The 21,640-nt window shown below is 35.9% G+C and overlaps 1 protein-coding gene across 1 annotated transcript in view; it reads left to right on the top strand.

Annotated features, from left to right (window-relative positions):
- The window catches only part of GNAI1 (G protein subunit alpha i1), an 88,956-nt gene that overhangs the window by 49,591 nt on the left and 17,725 nt on the right, over nt 1-21,640 (top strand). Inside the window, exons 2-5 of the mRNA XM_082661931.1 lie at nt 5,169-5,211; nt 5,306-5,447; nt 14,606-14,763; nt 17,103-17,231. Of these exons, the coding sequence (XP_082518057.1) occupies nt 5,169-5,211; nt 5,306-5,447; nt 14,606-14,763; nt 17,103-17,231 (472 nt within the window). The remainder of the gene's footprint in view (nt 1-5,168; nt 5,212-5,305; nt 5,448-14,605; nt 14,764-17,102; nt 17,232-21,640) is intronic.

The following is a 21,640-nucleotide window of genomic DNA, read 5'->3' as shown; positions in this document are numbered from 1 at the left end:
CAATTAGTTCCTTCTGTGGTCTCTTTGACTAGGCTGCCAGGAAAGAGCTTCCTGTGTTGCCCACAATTCTCCTTTCTTTTGTCCTACCTGGATGCTAGAGTAGTCGTGTGTGTGTAATCATCCTTGTGCAGTGTGATAGTGTGATCCTCACCTCAGACATGAATGGCTCGGGGAGTAATTTTATGGGGAGTTAATATTTGGAGAAAGGGGATCATTTGGGGGAATCTAGATTCTGCTGTTTACAGTCATTATTTTTATATCCCAGAATGTCAGATATAGCCTATAAATACATATATATTTATATAAATGTAAGTCCAGAGCTTCTCACGGCTGAATAATAAAGATTTCTAGACTGTTCCCATGTTGGGGAATAATAATTAAAAACAAAATCTTCTCCCAACCCAGAAATCATCTTCACAAAGGTAGTGGAGAAAGAAAACATTTTTTTATTGAATGCATTGCATCACAAGCAGTCCATTAAGAGACTGCAAGACAGAAAGGTATGTCATCCACTTAACATAGCCAAGCTGATTCAACCGGTTACGTACATGTTTTCGAGATAAATGACAACTAGTCCCTAAATGAGAGGCTTTACAACACCTTATGTCACACACAGTTCATCCTAACTTTGCCTGGTAATTGAGGTAACCATCTTTTAGCTAATTGACCTTATCCAGAAGAGAAAGAAACTTATCTTATGACAAGAGGTAGTTTTGCAACTTGGAGCAAGACCCCCACCCAAGGTAGACTCCTACCTACCTGCAGAAACTGGAAGATAGGGGTGCTATCTCCTGTGATGTTTACCTTTCAAAGAGATGGTTCTCAGGTTCTTGAGAAAGACATTCTTGATCATGAAGCTGACAAAAAAGGCCTGTTTAGTTTTCAAAAGGATATACAGTTGTCCCTTGGTATCTGCAGGGGATTGGTTCCAGGACCTGCCACAGATTCAGCTAACCTCAGACTGTGTAGTGCTGTATGAATTTATTGGAAAAAAAAATACACGTATATGTGGACCCATGCAGTTCAAACCGAGGTTGGTGAGGGTCAACTGTATATACATTTCAAAGAGGAGAAAGCACTTACATTTAAAATTTTTCTAAAGTAAATGTCCTAAGAAAAAGGGAGGGAAATTTTCCTTTACTTTCCAGGGGGATAATTAAGCCTCTTTAATTAGTATTTGCCTTTGCATCCTCTTTATTTGCTTCTATCTTAAAAATAAGGACCTTGATCTTACTAATCTTACAGTAGCATTATGATAAACAGAAGCGACTTTAAATGCACTTGTAAATTTGGTTTTATTCCAGTTTAAACTGAACTGTTATTTAGTCTTATTGAACGTAAAAATGGTTCAATTGTACGTAAAAGTTGGGCGTTTTTAAAAGTGGAGTAGTGGCGTCAGGAATTCAGCATAAGGTGACTTTGACAAAATCACCGTTTTAATGCCGAACAGCCTTGATGTTAGGCAGCTGAAACCAGGAAATAAATGATACAAATGTGAACCCAAGCAAAGTTGGATAAAGAATATTCTTCCGGGGGGTGGAGTATGTGTTTTCTGGGGTCAGAGGTGTTTTCTTTTTTCTTTTAAACCTCACCACAGTTAAACTTCCAAATTTCTCTAGACTGCCCCTCAACAGAAATCAGGGGTGAGCACGATTTGATTATCATTTTTATAATGGTAACCTATATAATTCTGTTCAAGGACTTATAATCTAGCCATGGGGTTGCTTTACTTAGACCGTGATTTGTTTTTAGTCTTTCCCCTCCCTCATCCTTCTACTTGTCCTCACTTGATATATTTTGCTTTTCCGAGCCCTGTTAATAAGCGGCCCTGCGTGTGTAGCCCGGAGCCGCAGGTGGGTCCCTGTCCGTGTTACTGTGGTGATGCTCCTTTGCCCTCCCATTATCTGTGTGGTGCATTATCAGGTGCCCAGCTCCACTTCACACACCTGCTGGGCTCAGTATTTACTCTCAGATATGCAGTTTTCCATCCGCCACTTCCTCCTTAAAGAGAGGTCTGGGGGATCCCCCTCCGTGGCTTTATGGTTCCTGGCCCACTGTGGCGACACTGCACACATTCTTGCCCTGGGGAGCTGCATCCTCCCTTCCCACTACCCTAAAGTCTCATTCATTTCACAGCGACCAGCTTGTCAACGGTTACTCTACAGGCCACCTAGTCACCTTGACCGTCTCAGCTTTGTGACCGCAACGGTCCCACGCTTTGATCTTTCCTGACTGATACGTGTTACATATTCCTTGTTTCTTCTTGAAAGCAGGGTACTCACTCTTTTAATCTTGCCTATGGATTGAACTGAAAAGCAATAGCTGCCTTGCTGAATACTGCTAGGAAAATTTACCCTTTTCTCCTTTCTCCTGCCTCCACTACCCCTGAGGGGTTTTTTGTTTGTTTGTTTTGTTTTGTTTTTTTACAATATTGCTTCCTGTCAGTCTCTCAAACAGGACTGTGCTGACTGAGATTTCTGGAGGACAACCTTTAACTCTTCCTTTATGCTATGTGGAAAGAATACCAGTGTTTAGAATGCTGGAACCATAACCGTGCAGCATTTCTAATTTTCCTATTAGGAGTCTCTGCATGGAAGTAAGAATTGAAAATTCTAATTATATAAACTGCTAAATTATGAAAGTTTTTTCCCCAGTATTTCTGTCCTTAGGAAATCTGGTCCACAGAGAGTACCTTGTCTAACTAGCAAAGAAATTAGGAAGAAATCCAGCCAGTAACACTGCCATCTCCACTCTTTAATATTAAACATATTTCAGGATTTTTTGGAACCTCAAGCCATTGACTAGATGCTCACTGTGGAGTAAGCTCAATGTCCCATGTCACCAACTATTCTATGAGACAGGAAGTGAGTTAGAATTTAAAGATAATGTCTAACATTAGGAAAACTTGCTTTTTTCTCATTAAGATTTAAAAATTCTCATCTGCCTCCATAGAGTTCAGCTGGGAACCATCTTATTCTTTACTATTTCTGATTTTCCCCTTGTATGGCTCTCAGACCTCATGAGCTTGTATCATGTGAGCCTTCCTCTGAACCTCTGAGTTGTTTCACTAACAGAATGGGCCATGGGTGGCTGTTCATCGACGCTCACTGTGCATGTGGAATCACCACCCCGTGAATGGATGTTGGGATCTAAAATGTCCTATCAGCGAAACACGGCTGCTGCTGAGTCAACTTGCTGTGCCCTAGAAGCACAGAGGGCCCCCTTGAAGATAGCCCTGCTGGAGACTGCCGAGGGTGTGTTCCTTGGGTGGGCTTCTCTTGAATTAGAGAAACGTGTGAGCCATAATGGCTACGATTGTGCTTTTCATAGAGCCAGGTATATGGCTTGTTGATTAAGGTATAATGGGTTGTTTATCTTGGAGTTGTTTGTATTGGCAGTTGCCCTGCCAAGATCCAAAGGCTGTCTGTAGATGAATAATGCCCACTGTTTATTCAGTGCCTGCTTTTCTACTTAATATGCAGCTATCTTGGGAAAATTTCTTGAATATCAAATCACAAGTAAAATTTAAGCAGTTTCCCCCCCAGGTTTTCAAATAGGCCATTTAACTATGACTTATTCTCAGATGCCTCTGATGATTTGGATGTGTGTAGCTGGAGGGGGAAGGGGAGAAGGGAATGAGGCCCAGAAGTTTGCCGTCTAACTGATCCGTCACAGATAGCTTGAATACATTCAGGTACATTTCTGGTTGATTGTGTGTCTAGCACAAGTTAGCTGCTGAGCATTCAAGTAGAAAATGTTCAAAGGGAGAGGCAACAGGGATCATAGCGGGAGTGGGTCAGGAAAGACTGAGGAAGGGGGTAGGTTTGGTGGTTGATACAGCATCACCAGTGGAGCTCTAGGAAGCAGAGCAAATTACACTTTGGCAGGAGGAACAGTATGTTTGAAGATTGGTGGCGTCATCAGCAGTAGGTGTTGTCAGTACTGTAAGTTCAGTGACACTGGAGCATAGAGCATGTAGCAGTGGCTCTGGAAAAATGGGAATATGAGGCCTAGATAATGAAAATCCTGAGCCCTGTCTCTCAGACAGAAATAACAGCTCCATGATCTGTAGCCCTGGTCAAAGACAGTATGAAGCCAAACAGTAGACTTGTCATACCTTCCTTGTTTTGTGTCCTGTGCTCAGATGTTCACAGTATCTAGAGGGCTCTAATTTTATAAAGGGCCATTTTGTTAGTGATATTTTCGTGTTATGATGGCATAATTCTAGAGACTCAAATTGTGAGGAGGTCATCAATATGTAGAGAGTGAAGGAGAGTTTTGAGAATGGGTTTATGACAGGGAATAAAGAAAAACATAGGGGGAGACATTTCTGCCATACCACTGCATCCCCAGTGTTAGCGAAGCATGCCGGCTGTGTGTCACTTGTTCAGTAATGGTGGTTGACTATATAATGCGTGAGATAGCTATTTTATTATAACATAATATTTAAAAATAATTTTCGTGGTTTCTTGGCATCACTGGTCTGTCCACTTCACATGAGGCAAAGGTTGAAATTATGATAATTGGCCAGAAAGTTAAACATCTTCCAGTGGGGAGCAAAATCTTGAGTAAAATTTATTTATACTGCTTCAGTTTAAGCTATAGAAGAAAGAATTTTTTTAATACTTCAGGGAATACATAAAAGCATCGATGAAAGCATTTTTTTTTTTTAGCTGAGTTTAAGGATTATGATGTAATAAACAGATGGGACTTATTTTTAAGAAATTTTCTGTATGTTTGGAAACCAATAAAGATCATTTTGATATAAAAAATTCAATCACAGATGTAAAAAACAAACTTGGGGGAAGTGGGGGGTAGATTGGGAGATTGGGCTTGATATATACACACTACTATATATAAAATAAATAAGGGCCTACTGTATAGCACAGGGAACTCTACTCTGTACTGTCCTATATACTCTGTAATGACCTATACTCTGTAATGACCTATATGGGAAAAGAATCTAAAAAAGAGTGGATGTATGTATATGTATAACTGATTCACTTTGCTGTACAGCAGAAACTAACACAACAGTGTAAGTCAATTATACTCCAATAAAATTTTTTTTTAAATTACCTGTAAGAGACAGAGAGAGAGTGTGTGTGTTGGGAGTTGGATATACATAAGTGATAAAATTAGAAATCCCTCATTTATTTCCCTTTTTTTAGGTGCTGGTGAATCTGGGAAAAGTACAATTGTGAAGCAAATGAAGTAAGTAGATTTAAAACATTAAATTTTTTTATGTTTAAGTGTACTGTTCCATCAAAGGAAGTAAGTGTTAACTTTTCTCTTTTTGTCTTGTTAGAATTATCCACGAAGCTGGTTATTCAGAAGAGGAATGTAAACAGTACAAAGCAGTGGTCTACAGTAACACCATCCAGTCAATTATTGCTATCATTAGGGCCATGGGGAGGTTGAAGATAGACTTCGGTGACTCGGCCCGGGCTGTAAGTTCCTAAAGTCCTTGGAGCAGACCTGATGAGTAAAAAAACAACTTGCATGATTGACACCATATTGTATAACATAGATTTATCAACTGTCTCAGGACCAGAAGGATGGTAGTGAGTGAAGTAGGTCAGAAGCTTTAGAAGTGAGTGAACTAAGAATACACAGGTTTGCATCATCTTCCCTTTAGAGCTAGAATACTTTCCTTATCCATAAGATGATTGGGACCACTCAATATCCATTGCAGTGTTTTCTGTATAACATGGCATATTGGGCACCTCTGTACCTCCATAGCAGTTTTTAGTAGTTACTACTGAGTTTAGTATACAGCCTACACTGGCATTCTTCAGAATTTGTTTTTATGATTTGGAGTGCTGAGAGGATCTAATTATTTGCGTTCATGCCCAGACTAAAAAGCAGTCTAGTCTCAGATAATGAAAACAGTATACAAGTTTGCTAATCTTTGGAATCAGAGAATACTGGCTATTAGAAAACATCTTTCAGAATTTCACAGCTAGGACCTTAGGAGACAAGCTAGTTTCACCTCTTTATTTTATCAGTAAAGAAACTGGAACCCAAGACATTACACGAAGGAAAGATTACCACACGGTGGTAACCAAGGCAGTGTGCCTGTGCTTCCTTGTTTGGCCCAATGTGTAACTTATTTTCAGTTTGATTGGAAGTAGGCCCAGCCAGTCCATAGGGTATTTTCTTTTTCTCCTTTTCCCCCAGTCCCAGTTTGCTTGCTTAATCTGTTTATTTCAAGTTTTATTATTATTTTATTATGGTTTAATTCTTCACTGATTCTTTTTTTAATAACTGATGTAAAACTTGACCTTCCCAGAAACCTTTAACTGAATCTCTAGATTAATTTTTAATATTTTTGTACAAAGTAGATTTATTATTACTGCTACTACTGTTACCCCTTTTTATAGTTCCCTTTTATTTTTATGTGTTCAATATGTGTGTGCTATCTCCCTGATAATACTGTGAAGATTTTTTGCATAGAGACTGTAACTTGTTGTCCTCTTAATCTCTGCTAGGTTTTTATTTTTACATAGAGGCTCAATTTGTGCTTAACAGGAAAAAAAATGAATGAAAGCAACAGTAGAGAACATACGTTGGAGAAATCTGTAAAGCAAATCTGGTTTATTTTTTATAAGTTAATCTAATATTTCTTTATAAGTTGCTAGGCCATATTAATTTACTAAGCTTTTAAACAGATTAAAAAGCTTAGTGTGATGAATTAAAATTTTCAAATAGATTTCAAGATCATTTTTGATACTAATTCATAGCATTCTTCTAAATTATCTGAAATAAGATTTGATCATATCCAGACAATTTTTGCCTTGTCAGTACTATGCATTCAGGCTGTAACTTATTCATTTATCTTTTATTCATTCAGCAAATTTTTTTTTGAGCTCTTAGTCTTACACAAAAGAGAGCTACCCTATGATAAAGAATTGAATAAATTGTACTCTAATTCCAATTCATGTGTACAGTATTCTGTGTTCAGATCTTACATGTGATTATTAGAGAGAGAGGTTTTTGTAGCCTCCATTGTCTGAGGTAATGATGGGTCGATGCAAGCTGCTTTTTATGAGGTCTTTTTATTTTCATATTTTTCTCTCAAGGAATATTGTCATTTTCTGTCCTTTCTGGGGCAGATTTGGGCTGTTTCAGGACTGACTGGAAATAACTGCTCTCTAACCACAAGCTTTTTTTTAAAACTGGTTTTCTGATGCTTTGGAATCTACATGGGGGCCTGAGCTGGTCATTTTTGTTTCACTGGTTCTAGTTTCACCCACTCTTTTTAGGCGCTCTCTATCTGTCCCCGGGTCCCTTGTTTTCTTCCTACCTTCCGACTGTTACTTCTGTTACCGTTAGCCGTTGTTAACTCTTTCACATGAACATCTTCAGTCTCTCTCATTGGTTCTGATTGCTCTACTCCGTGTCTTTGTTGCCTTGCTTCTACGCAAATCTTGTTTTTCTATTTATTTTTTAATAAATTTATTTATTTATTTATTGGTGGCTGCGTTGGGTCTTTGTTGCTGCTTGCGGGCTTTCTCTAGTTGGGGCAAGTGGGGGCTACTCTTCGTTGTGGTGAGCAGGCTTCTCATTGTGGTGGCTTCTCTTGTGGAGCACAGGCTCTAGGTGTGCAGGCTTCAGTAGTTGTGGCACATGGGCTCAGTAGTTGTGGCGCACGAGCTCTAGAGCGCAGCAGGCCCAGTAGTTGTGGCGCACGGGCTTAGTTGCTCCTCGGCATGTGGGATCTTCCCAGACCAGGGATTGAACCTGTGTCCTCTGCATCAGCAGGCAGGTTCTTAACCACTGTGCCACCAGGGAAGTCTGCAAATTTTAAAATACTATGAGGCTATTGAAATTGTGCTAAGGAATACAAAGATGAATTAAACATGGCTTAGACAGGAAGAGGGGACTTTGAGCTTGGTATTGGAACATGTCTTAAGAGTTTTCTAGACAAAAACAAGGAAAAAGCATTCTAGAAAGAAGAAACAGTATAGAGAAAGGCTGAGTATATTTTTTTTCCTACAGTATCAATTCCTGGAAGTATTAGCCTTTTAAGTTGAAGGATAACCAGATATTTAAGTTTGATAGGTACCATAGTTTTTTCTGTTTTCAGAAAAAAACATGAAGTGAATAATCTTTTCTAGCAACCGTGCATCAGTGTCAACTTTCCCAGAGTGTCATTAACTTAGATACATTAACATTTTAATTTTTTAATATCTTAGTGAAAAAATCTTTCTTTTTTAGTTTTTATTTTCCTGATTTGTAGTGAGGTTGAGAATCTTGTCTTTTTGTATCTCTTCTGTGGACTCCTCTTAGTATTCTTTACTCAGTTCTGTTAAATTCCTTGTCCTTTTCACACTGAATCTCTTTGAATATTAGGGATATTACTTCTTTATGTTTTACAAATGTTTTTATTCAGCATATTTCTTTTACTTTTTTGAAACAGTATTTTTCTTGTTACAGAACTTTTAATTTTCTTCAATCAGTTGTGACTTCTGTGTTTTGTGCCTTGTCAGACATTCTTCAGCTTACAATTAGTTTTTAAAAATTATCTTCCTTTTTCTAGGTGGAATCTAAGTATATTTTATAATCTGATCATCTCTTGCCTACAACCATGTATTAAATACCCCATTCCTGAGTGACTTGAAAATGCTACCCTTAGCATTAAATTGAGTGTTTTTCTGAACTCCATTTTTTTAAATTGATATATTCTTTTCTTCCCTAGCTCAGTCACTTATTTTCATAATTAAGATGGAAATAATAATAACATCCACCTTACAGCGTTCTGAGAAATAATGACAAGCCTTTACTACATGCCTTGGTCATAATCGATGCTCAGTAAATGTTTGTTATTGCTGTTGTTATTTATAATGATTATACTACTATTATTTTTGTCAGAGTCACATTACTTTAGTTTCTCTTGCTTCATAGGATATTGGTATCTGGTAGGGTAAGTGCACCCATCCCATTGTTCTTTTTTAACCAAAATATAAAGGCTATAATGCATTTCTCTTCCAGATAAACTTGGGAATCAACTTAATTCCTCACATCCCTTTTGAAACAAACAAAAAAAGCCTGTCGGTATCTTGATTGGAATTACATTTTAATATGTAGGTTAACTGGGTAAGAACTGACTAAAAGATGTAAAATTTTAAGAGACAGTGACAATTTTCTGTGGTTTGCTTCGTATTTGGCAGCTACCAGATATGCAAAGCAGATTACACATTAGTTATTTAAAATAAGAGGAAACAAAACTGTTTTCAAGGCTGGCATAGAGCAATCAAAATTTGTGCCTAATATCCTTTCAAAACTCTTATAATGCGTGTAGTCAATCTGTGGATGACAGTTTATTGATAAATTAGATTATTTTGTTTTTAATAATGTACAGTTAGGGAAGTGTTGAACAGGGGCCTATCAACATGTCACTGCATCGCTTAGAGTTGTGCTGCTCAGAGTGGTGTCCGTGGACAGTGCCTGCACACAGGCATGTGCACAGGTGAGTACAGAAGTAAAGGAAGCGATTAGACCAACTTTTACAGCAATTGACAGAGTAATTTATACATTAACTCTGATAGTTTACAAAAATGTATTTATATTTTATGTCGTTTAAATGTTATTTTTCCAATAGTATTAGTTCTGAAAGATTGGAAATAAAAGAAAATGAAACAAATAAAACACAAGACAGATCTTTCATCCCAGAAAGCTTGAGAAGCACTTCCTTGGAATAAGCTGGGCTGTAAGGAACAGAAAACCTTGCCTAGAATTGACTTAAGCTCCCTTTCACCCCCAAACCTCAGCGTGCTCCTGCATAATGGCCACTGTTCTCTTCCTCTAATTTTAAAATTAATTTCATTATTTAGTTCGATTATGTCTCTGCCAGATTTGCCAGATTGCTTTTGAGAAAGGCTGTGTCAATTTACTTTCCTAGCAGCAGTGCCTTTTCTTAGCACTCTGGGTAGCCAACATTTGGAGTCTGACATGTTTAAAATATTGGCTAATTTATTAGTAAGTCTTATTTTAATTTAACTTGCATTTTCAATTTTTTAATGTAACTATGCAGTTTTCCATTTCTTTATTGACTGTTTTTATTTCTCTATGTTAGTGGCTTATTTTATCCTTTATTCATCTACGGATTGGAGTCTTGGTGTTTTGATTATGTATTTGCTTGTTTGTATGTACTTGTATATTAACCCTTTGTCCACATGTCCCTTTGTCCCTTTCTCTCACATTTGGCTTATTGCCCTTAATCTTAGGTTGTCATTTAAAAAATTTTCCCCTATTATTTCTTCCATTGTGTTTAAATTTAGAAAACCTTCTCTCAACCAAAGATTTACTGAATATTTGTGCTATTTTAAAAGTTTTTTAGGGAGTGAATTTCAACATCGTTTCTATGTTAGTTTTTTAATCCCTCTGAAACTCTGTTGTATGCATGGAATAAGGATCTGCATTATTTTTTTCCTCTTCATATGGCTATCTAATTATTCACGAGTGTTTTTTTACTAATTGTATTCTTTCCTACTGATTTATCTTGCCACCTTTGTCATGTAAGTTCACATTTGGGATTTTCTCCCCCTGTTGATCTGCATTAATACTAGATGTTCTGCATATTGTATGTAGACTTTTAATATCTGATCATTTCAGCCCTCTGTCCCCGGTATTCTTTTTCAAAATGTTTCTAGTTATTTCTACGTATCATTTTTCCAGATGAATGTTTGAATTATTTATAGTAGTAGTCTGGTTTATCGTTGAGAACTAAGATGAAGAAGTTATAATATTATGTTGTTTTTGATTCTGAGAAATACTGATTTATATATGTGACAAAGTGATACTAACCTTCATTTGAAATGTATTGTATGCCTCCAGCACAGTATTTTTCTACTTTGCTCAGTTCATGTATTATTTATTACATGTTTGTCTATCTTTTCACAATAGGTTCTATTGTGCATACAAAGAACAGTTTAATGTTTATTTTATTAATTTGAAAATTAAAGCTATATAGTTATAAGATTCATATATATATACATAAAAGTTATATTTGCGTAACATACTTATTATAATTTCTCTTCTTGACATAATGAAGCTCATGCTCTCTGCAATTTAGTCAAAAATTAATTTAGATGATTTTACTTTTTTCCCCCACCCCTTCCCCCTTAAGCAGTGTTACGGGGGAAAAAAAGAAAAACAACTTCCTCTTTCCTTGCCTCAGTCATTTTTACTTTGGTTACAGTTGTGTTTTTAGAGAAAAAAAGTTTTACATTTGTTTATTTCTTAAAGCAATTCTTTAACATCTGGGATTAGCACCAGCCGCCATGGAGAGGTGACTTCACTAAAGTTCTCAAGATTTCCTTACCAGTACACTAACTTTGGTGAAAGCAGTATAACTGGCTTAAATTTATAGGAGTGATTGTATGCTCTAGAAATGTGGTAGATTAAATATGTCAGTAATTCTCATTGTATGTGGTGTTCGGTATTGTTGCCTGATGTTATTAATGAAATAATTATCCTAAAGCATTGAAACAAAGGATTTCTATACCTGTATCAATCATGACATCAGTACATTATCCCTGTGGTCAGAAATTCAAAGGTGCACTATTTTTTTTGACACTCCTTTATCATATTACTTAGACTCTATTGTAGAAGGGCTTTCTGATGTTTTCTATTGAAACACTCATCTAGCCTTTGCTTAACAATTTCAGTCTCTCACTCTCCCTCCTTTTTTTGTGTTTTTGGATAGCTTTGGTTGTGAAAAATTGTTCTTATTGAATTGAAATCTGATGTCTTTTGCCCTCAGAATTGTTTTTCTGCTCTGTGCCTAAGCACAAAGTCAGTTCTTTCTTACTTGATGATTCCTGATTTATCAGAAGACAGCCATCATGGTCCCTCAAAGTCCTCTCTTCCCCATAATTCTCACAAAATAGGTGACGGCTTCAAATAAAATGTGTTGTCACTAACTAACAGGTGCTCCCTGACCATCACTGTGTGAGAAGAGGCTATTATGTGTCTCTTGACAGGATAGCATTTTGTATCTCCTTTCTGAGTTCCCCAAACATGCAGTTATATGAACTAGAATTTACATTCTTTAAACCATCTTATTTTCATTTAGTTCTTAGTCATTTGAAAACATACTAACTCGGCTACATCCGAGGATTTTTTTCCTTGCTACTTGCAAATAATTGCCTGGCAAATAAATTTCTTTTTAACACTACAAAAAGAGTTCCTGTAAACTGCTTTACTTACCTGTAGCCCTTTAGTAATCCCTACCCTTTTTCGACACTATGTCATACTGTTTTAGTACACTCAAGTTTGTCTTTCTTTCTTAAATGTTCTTAAGTAACATTTAAATGAATCTTGAAAAGACTTCAGTCCATGACAAGATAGGATTATTGTCATCATTCTGCAGTTGTCAAATTTATCTTGTCTTAGGAAGTGGCTGCTTAGTAATTGTTGACTAATATGTGGGATTGGGTGACTACCTGTGGAACTTTAAATTGCACAATCTCTCTATGTCTCAGGTTCTTTTTAAACAAAACAAAAAATTAGGTAGAATAATTTCTAAAGTACCTTCCTGCTTAAATTTATTACTTAAAGCTCATCTGCAGACATCTGAATGTCCTGCTAATGACATGGAGATGAGTATTCCAGTTCGTTTTTTAAGGAAAAGAGACTTCTTTACATTTTGTGAAGAGGAGACATTTTTGAATGCCGCAGTTTATAAATAGAGCTACAGTTTCCCAGGTCTCTTCTTCAGGCTTCTTTCCTGGAAAGTTTGAAGAGAACGTGATCTTATGACCCATATCAGAGGGCATTAGTCTTTTCTGTCAACACATTTTATGGAAATTGAATAAATATATCATAATGAAAGCTCATTTTAAAGCTCACTTAAGTGAAAAGCACTTTTCTAAAATGGTTGGAGAAAAGTACATTTGATGTCACTTAAAAATAAAAATAACCAAATTTAGAAATTTCTCATATAAGTCATTTGGAAAATTGAATAACTGTTTACTGGAATTCGGTAAATGGTGCTAAAAACGACTTGAAATTGTGTTTTGTTGGGGTTTATTAAGGACATGGTACAAGTGTTACTTGCTTGCATGCATTTCTCTTGTGATTTACTAAAAAGGGAAACATATGCTTGAATAATAACGTTCCCATGCTGAGTGACTTAATTATTTCTCACGATGGGTTCCATCTGAAAAGAAAATGTTTCACGAACTGGCAGTAGAATGAATGTATACTGTCAGCTAGTACCCTCTGCTAGCCCATGTCACCAAATGCTTCCCTTCTGTATGCCTTATCATAATGTGTGCCATCACTTTGTGAAGAGCTACTACACCACATTGGAAAAAATGCCCCTAGAGAAAAATTATGGACTGTATCCAGTTAACATAAAGCCGCATATCTCAGGCCAGAAAGAACCTTTGTGAAGATGGTAACTTCACATATCCCTTACTTTTGTATTAACTGTGTTATTACCTGAAGACTAGAGTTGTGTTATAGAGCACTGTTGTAGCTACTACCTATATGTGGCTACTGAGTATTGGAAATGTGTCGAATTGAGATGCATTGTCCGTATAAAAGAAACACCACATTTCAAAGACTAAATATCTATAGTAATATGAAATATCTCAATAAGTTTATATTGATTACATGTTGAAATGATATTTTATATACAGGTTAAATAAAATATATTGTTACAGTTAATTTTACTTTTTTTTTTACACTTTTTAAAATGTGCTATTAGAAAATTTAGAATTGCGTCAGTGGCTCATATCTCTTTTGGACAATTCTAAAAATTGTCCAAATTTTGTCTAAATTTGTCTAAATTTTGGAAAATTTAGAATTGTGTCAGTGGCTCATATCTCTTTTGTGGGCTTGATTAACTATGGATCAGAATAACTAAATATTGTAGCCTCAAAACTTAAGCAAAATTTAATTAAATTTATGTGTAGTATTCCTTCATTTAAAAACTTTGCATGCTCTCTTCTGTATGTGTCATGAGTATTTCCACTCCAAAGCTGTGTTTATTTTGTTTCCTTGCCTGGATTAGCAAACAGCTATCCCCATCTCCTGGCCCATTGATTTGAAGGTATACATACTTTAAGGTCTTCTGAAAAATCTCACACCATTCTGTGGAACTCTTCTTGCTTTATCCCACATTGATTTCTCCCTTCTCTGAACTTATTTTGCATCTGTGAAGTATATCACAAAGCTAACATTTAATTAGATTCTAAAAATAACCTCTAATGGTGTTAATGTGTTTTTTAGATTAGAAACATTTTGGTAAGGGAGAGGCAAAGCATACATTCTTCTGTTTTCTCAGAAGGGTACAACAGACTGTCAGTGGGTAGTTGGTTAATATATTCTCTCATGAGCTGCAAGTGTCGTCATTCTTTCAGCTCCTTAGTGCCTTGATAGCTGTTACTAATATCACAAAACATGGACTCATGATTTAAGATTATGCTTTTTTGATTAAGCCAATTTTTTAAGTGGTTCTTTTAGAGAAATCCAAGTTATGACACCAATAAAAGGCATAAAGGAAATTCACTATTGCACTTTTGGTAATCTATAATATACTTTATCTGTAGTGTCTGGCTTTTTACTTTTTAAATAAAAATGGACTTTGAATCTTCAGGATGATGCCCGCCAACTCTTTGTGCTTGCTGGCGCTGCTGAGGAAGGTTTTATGACTGCAGAACTTGCTGGAGTTATAAAGAGATTGTGGAAAGACAGTGGTGTACAAGCCTGCTTCAACAGGTCCCGAGAGTACCAGCTTAATGATTCTGCAGCATAGTAAGTAATCATAACTTCAGAACTACACTATCATGAATAATTACCTGGAAGTCAGGTATACCTCCAGGTCACTTTTAATGCAGAGTTGGCTGACACATTCTTATACAACTCAGGATATTTAGGATGACAGTATTTCAAAACTTCTGTCTTTTTTGTGTGTGTTTGTAGGTAGCAAGGCTCATATTTCCCTTGTGTTCAAAAGTTGTCTCAAGGGACTCAGGTAACTAATTGAAACATGCCGAATGGAGCTGTTTCCAGTATATTTCCAAGAAAGTAATTGGAACTTGCGAACATTCACTCTGAATTTGGGTGTATCTCTGGTTTACCTGGGGCTAGCCAAAGGGGAGGGTAACTGATTTGTGTGCTTTTTGTTTACTAAGTGCCTGAGAAGTTACTTGTCCAGTGACAGACACAGAGTACTCAGTGACACAGAGTACTCAGGTAAATGATTTAGTTGAAAGTTGTCAACTGTATGTGCCCTGTTGCATTGGACATTGTTTACAGATATCTAAGTCTAGTTTTTTAGAAGAAAAATCTGCCCTGATTTTCCAGGTGGTGGCTCCAGAAAAGTCTATAAAGGAAGTTTTGATAAAACCTAATCAGGGAGCTTTCTGTTTGATGATCCACATAGAATTTAAAAAAAAAAAAAAAATCAAGGATTTGTTTCCGTTACTTGGCGCACACACTCAGAAATGTCAAAGATGATATGACTAGAGACATGTGCCTTGCTCTCATTTTACTTTCCAAAATTACTCAGTCTTCTTGACAGAGCTATTGGCTCTTAGGAACACAAGTGAGGATTAAATAGAAGATGACAGGTATTAGAAGGTCCAGGTAAATACACCTAGTTTGCCACAGTGGAAAACCAACGGGCTATGGCTCCTGAGGACCTTATTATCGTATAGCATGTCATGTATTGCACGTCAGAGTACTCAGTGTTAGGTAAATGATTTAGTGTGAATGAATAAGTAATACAAATTACTGTGTAACCCGTCACAGTTTTTATAATGCTATATTTCTCAATATGTATTTTTAGTGTTTTACAAGTGTATAAACATATAAATTATTACATACATAGTTTATATATGTGTATGTAACATCTTCTTACTGCTGTGTAGCCCATCTCTCCAACTGGTGTCCTCACTTCTACAAGGAAATACTCTTCGACTCAGTGCGTAGGCCTTTGACTCCCTGTTAGGTATTTGTGATGTGATGTATTTTTTTCCATACTACTCACAGATTTACATTTATTTTGAGGTGATTTGACTTATATTGAGACTGTTTGATTCTTTTTTTATCTTTGCCACTTTAATTGATGTTTAATTGATAACATCAATTAAAGTTGCAAAAGTTGGTGCCTCTCTATAATAAACCTAGAGTATCGTCTAAATTATCTTGGACTCTTCCACTCTAGTATTAGAAAACACTTCAGTGATGCTCCCCACATTCAGCTGACCTTAGGATTAATTCCATGCGTAGCCTACTAGTGGACTTACTTTCTGAGATACAAGACGTGACTCTTCCTACCTCCACACTGTTCTACTGCTTTGCCTGATGTGAATGACATTCCCTTTTATCCGTTGCACCTGTCAGATTTCTATTTATGCCCTTCACTATCCATGAAGCCCTCTTGAACCACTCAGGTTCACCTTAATCTCTCCATACCTGGACTGTAACATTATTGATTCTACTACATAAGTGGACACAAAATGAAAGAATTGCATGGTACGACACCACTACATTTTTATAGCACAACATATTTTGCATCATTGGCAGAAAGTGTTGAATGAGTGACTGAAATCAATGAGAAGTAAAATATGAATACTGATTCATAGAGGCAGTAAAACGTAGAGTATAGGAAGGAGCATGTGTCATGTTTTCCTGTATGTTACTTAAGGTTGGTTGAAAAGGAACAATATTGAATTCAGCCTTTGGCCAGAGGTTTCCTCACTACTTAGGAAGGCTTTCTAATTTCTCAACAAACGAATAATGTCTGGAACATAAACACAGTGCTACATCAAAGAAGTGTGATAAAGAGTTTTAAGGGACAAATTCATGGTGTGCCGTGAGTTTGGATATTCATAAAGTTATTACTTTGTTTTCTTTTCCAACAAGGAGAATTACTGAAATATTTAAGGAACTTTGTGGCTGGAGAAGTATAAAAATTTTCATTTCTGTGAGAGTTGTGTAAGATATAGACTTAAAATTACATAATTCCACAGAAATATAAAAACTTCAGTAATCTGGAGTATTGCATGCATCAGAATGTTTTACTCTTTGGTTTAGATGATCTTTATTGACAGTGTTAGCTATTAGCATATTGTTGTTTATTTTTTCAGCTATTTGAATGACTTGGACAGAATTGCACAACCAAATTATATCCCAACCCAACAAGATGTTCTCAGAACCCGAGTGAAAACTACAGGAATTGTTGAAACCCATTTTACTTTCAAAGATCTTCATTTTAAGTGAGTATCTTCAAAACATATGATTTATGAATTTAGATACAGAACACATTGTTTAAGGAAAAAAAGGTATACTAATAAAAGTTTTAAAATGTTTAGAGTTTGAAATTACAAAAAATGTTTCACACCTGATTGGACAAAAGAATTTTGGGCTGAAAGAGGTCAAGAAACATTCAGGAGGAATATTTATATTTTTATTTAAGAAAAAATAGCCATGCAAATTCCTTTTGCCTATATTTTTCACAATGACTTAAATAAAAATAGTTTTTGGCTTTTATTTTTAAAAGAAAGTACTGCTCTAATATTTTATATTTTGGGAAAGTGTTGCCATCCAGTTTTAGGTTTTACTGATAGAATATATGCTTATTTATGGAAATATTTTAAAAAGTTACCTTTTTAAAATTTTTCACGATGATTTTTATTTATGCAAACTCATGTTTGTACTATTTCATGATGAAAAATGTTCATTTAATTTACAGTGTACTATAACTTAACTGAAGTCTGAACAGAGAAGCACTAAGTGGTAGCCTTTAGAATGAAAGGGAATCTGGAGTTCATTTTGTCTAGTCCGCTCATTGTGTAATGAACTGGGCTGAGGGAAGTTCATTTAAACATTGCATTCAGATTTACAGAACTATGTTTTTCTTTTTCCAATAAGCAACAGTTTTCAAAGTATGAGAAAAACTGCTGAATTTTGCTTCAGTTAACTCCAGTGCTCTGAAACAGTATGATAGTAAAGCAGAATTTCTGAAACCATCTTAAAGAAAGGCTCCTAGTGAAAGATTGAAAACAGATATTCATCAGCTCACCTCATAAAGAAGCTCAATATTACAAGTTGTGGGGAGCACAGCTAAATATATGCAACTATACACTCTGATTCTCTCCATAAGTATTTTAAACATAATACATTTGTTACTATCATTTATCACTACATTATCCCACATTCAGTGATTAATGTAATTAAGTTTTCCAGAAAACTAAAATTTAATTTCAGTTTTCCCTGGCAGCTTCCCTCCAAAAAAACAAACATTGCCCTGCTTTCTTAAACAGAGATATAGATCATAATTCGTTTATCTGACCGTGTAACTTTTGGTACTGTAACATGGTACTGTTTTGCATTTGCTTTTAATTTTTTTCTGTTTTCTCTTTTTTTTTTTTTTTTTGCTGTCAGTGGGCTTTTTTTTTTTCCTTTCCCTGCTGGTATGATCTCTTATTAAAATCTTATAGTTTGCTTACTATTTGGAGAATATTAAATAACCAAACTGAGGAATATTAAAATAGTATTATTTTAAATAATCTGATTTGTCTTATTTGATAACTGTTGCCAGATGTATTTAAAAATTATAAAGTGATTTTAATTATAAGGAAATTCACTCTTAGATTTTAAGCTTTATTGGGTCTTTTTTTAATCCTAGTACTCCTTAAATTCTGGGGGTTTTTTTGGTTTCTATTTACCTTGCTTTAAGACCATATTCTATAGCAAATTTAAATTGTTACGTTCAGATGATGACTTTATTCTAACCATGAAGTTTCAGGAGGAAATGCATGGGGTTAGGGTTAGCAAGTAAGGATTCTGGACGTAGGCCCCTGGTTAGGTAAGGGCAAACTTGTTTAAGATTCTTAACAGACTGTTCCAATCTTGCTCATTGTCAGAGGTTTATACGTAAAATGGTTACTGTCTATAAAAGGAAACATAGAGGTGTGAGCTCTGTAAATGATGGGAAACGGCAAAGGTAAATGTCACATCAATTATTTGGTGCCTTGGGCAATCTAACTGTGTAAAATTCAGTTTCGTTCTTCAGTAGATGCGCCCTAAACATTCGCTTCCAGACCATACACTTCACTTCCAGCCTAGGTTTCTCAAAGTTGCGATTTCAACATCAGGAGTTGTCTGTCATCATGATCCTTCCAGGAAGTCCACTTACCTTGCTCTATTTAGTCTCCTTGGGTGAGGTAAAATTTCACAGGATGTTTTTAGTTACTGTTTTCACTTGCTGGCTTACAGATAAACATAGGTCTGTCAGGAACTTCAAATAATCTTTGTCTTATTTTGGATTTGAATTCTGTTAAATTACTATCATTGCTAACATATGGTTCCAACTTTGCTTTTTATATATTAAGTGAGCCTCAGAGGAATGAGGGCAAAAATATACTTAGAATAATTCTACTGGAAACTCGAGTGTGCTTAATCATTTTGTGTGTTTTGTGGTATAAATTCATTGTCTGATTTTTAACTGCTGATATAAAATTTCAGTTTCACTTATTTTTTGGTATGGGAATTAACAAATTCAAATTGAGGCAATAAGGCATTATAACTTAATATATATTATCACCTCTGTGACTAGGCATTTATGGAAAGTGTCTATGAGGATTATTTTGCTTTAAAGGATTAACAGTTTTATCTTGTTATATTTTTGCCGAATATAGAATTAAAGCATCCCTTCTATTAGAAAATCATCATAACATGTTTCTATTCCATTTCTTTAGTAATGTAATGTGCAGTTGGTTTTGGGGTGGAATGTCATTTATGGGGTTGGTATTTATATATGGTCAACTAGAATTGTCTCAGTCTTGGTCACAGTGGAATTAGATGACAGTCTGAGGGTAAGACAGCATAGCTCAGGATAGCCAATATATCCCCTTCCATCTTCCCTCCCTCCCCTTGCTCCCTCTAAAAAGAGAAACCTAAGAAAACGCAATTTCACTCCCTATTTGATACCAGTCAAAAGTCTCATCTTTTCATATGAAGGAGAACATACTATAATCTTGCTTTGTTTTGGGTTAAAGAAATAGAAGTTCAGAATTTGAAGATAATTCTCCTGTATTTGTGAAATAATGAAAGTGCTCTGTGCACAGTCTGATCCTTTGTCATATTAGTTCTTAGTCATTTTTGCTCCTTGACTTATGAATTAGGCCAGTGATTCTCAAAGTGTGGTCCCCAGATCAGCAGCATCAACTTACCCACCTGGTGATTCTAATGCACACTAAAGTTTGAGAAGCAGTGGCTTAGATTAAAGGTTCTTTATGACCAGTATATGAATGACCCTCATTCATTTCTACATTAAATAAATTGAAGATTTCTTCTGTATTCATATTACTTGATTATCAAGTTAAAGTGCTTTTATATTTAACATTCCCACAGCATAACTGGAAGGTCTAGATCTTCAACATGGTAAAACTAACCTATTATTGACCCATTTATTTTTGTGTATGGTGTTAGACAATGTTGTAATTTCATTCTTTTACATGTAGCTGTCCAGTTTTCCCAGCCTCACTTATTGAAGAGACTGTCTTTTCTCCATTGTATATTCTTACCTCCCTTGTCATAGATTAATTGACCAAAGGTGTGTGGGTTTATCTCTGGGCTTTCTATCCTAGTCCATTGATCTATAGTTCTGTTTTTGTGCCAGTACCATACTGTTTTGATTACTGTAGCTTTGTAGTATAGTCTGAAGTCAGGGAGTCTGATTCCTCCAGCTCTGTTTTTCTTTCTCAAGATTGCTTTGGCAATTCGGGGTCTTTCATGTTTCCAGATAAATTTTAAAGTTTTTTGGTCTAGTTCTGTGAAAAATGCCATTGGTAAAAAATAGTTGATTGCAAGTGTTTTGAAAGTTATTGATTGAAAGTGTTTTAAAATATTCTGTAGACACTGTTCATTCTTTCATTCAACAAATGTTTATGAAGTGCGTGTGTTTGTCCAGTGGAGGGGCTATAACATGGCCAAAACAAAGTCTTTGTCTTTATGTTGTTTTAGGGATGGGGGAGGAGAGGAGATGAAATAACTATTGAGGATTCGGGGGGTGATAATTGCTACAAAGAGAAATAAAGCAAGATGGTGGGGATATACTAGTTTCCTAAAGCTGCTGTAACAAATTACCACAAACTAGTGGCATATAACAATGGAAATTTATTCTTTGATAGTTGAAGCTAGAAGTTTAAAATCAGTTTGTCAGCAGGACTGTGCCCCTTCTGAAGGCTCGAAAAAAGAATCCTCCCTTGCCTCTTCTTAGCTTCTGGTGGTTGTCAGCAATCCTTGGTGTTCCCTGCCTTATGGTCATATCACTCCAGTCCTTGGCCTTCTTCCCTGTGTGGGTCTGGTTCCTCTTTGCTTATTAGTTCACTCCTCAGTTTCTCTCCTTCATCTTGCATTTTACTTTAGCAGCAAGGAGAACCAAGGTTGTACCTTGCATTCTTTGCTTGAAAATTTTCTCAGCTAAATCTAAATATCCAGGTTCATCTCTTACAAGTCCTACCTTACACTCAGCACTAGAATAGTTAAGCCAAGTTTTTGCCACTTTATAACAAGGATTACCTTTTCTGCAGTGTCCAATAATATACTTCTCATTTCCTTCTGAGACCTCAACAAAAACATCTTTAACATTCATATATCTTTCAACATTGTGTTCATGATG

The sequence above is a fragment of the Grampus griseus genome (assembly GCF_964374135.1).
Source record: "Grampus griseus genome assembly, chromosome: 9".
Taxonomy (NCBI): domain Eukaryota; kingdom Metazoa; phylum Chordata; class Mammalia; order Artiodactyla; family Delphinidae; genus Grampus; species Grampus griseus.
This window is presented reverse-complemented; position numbering and strand designations above follow the sequence as displayed.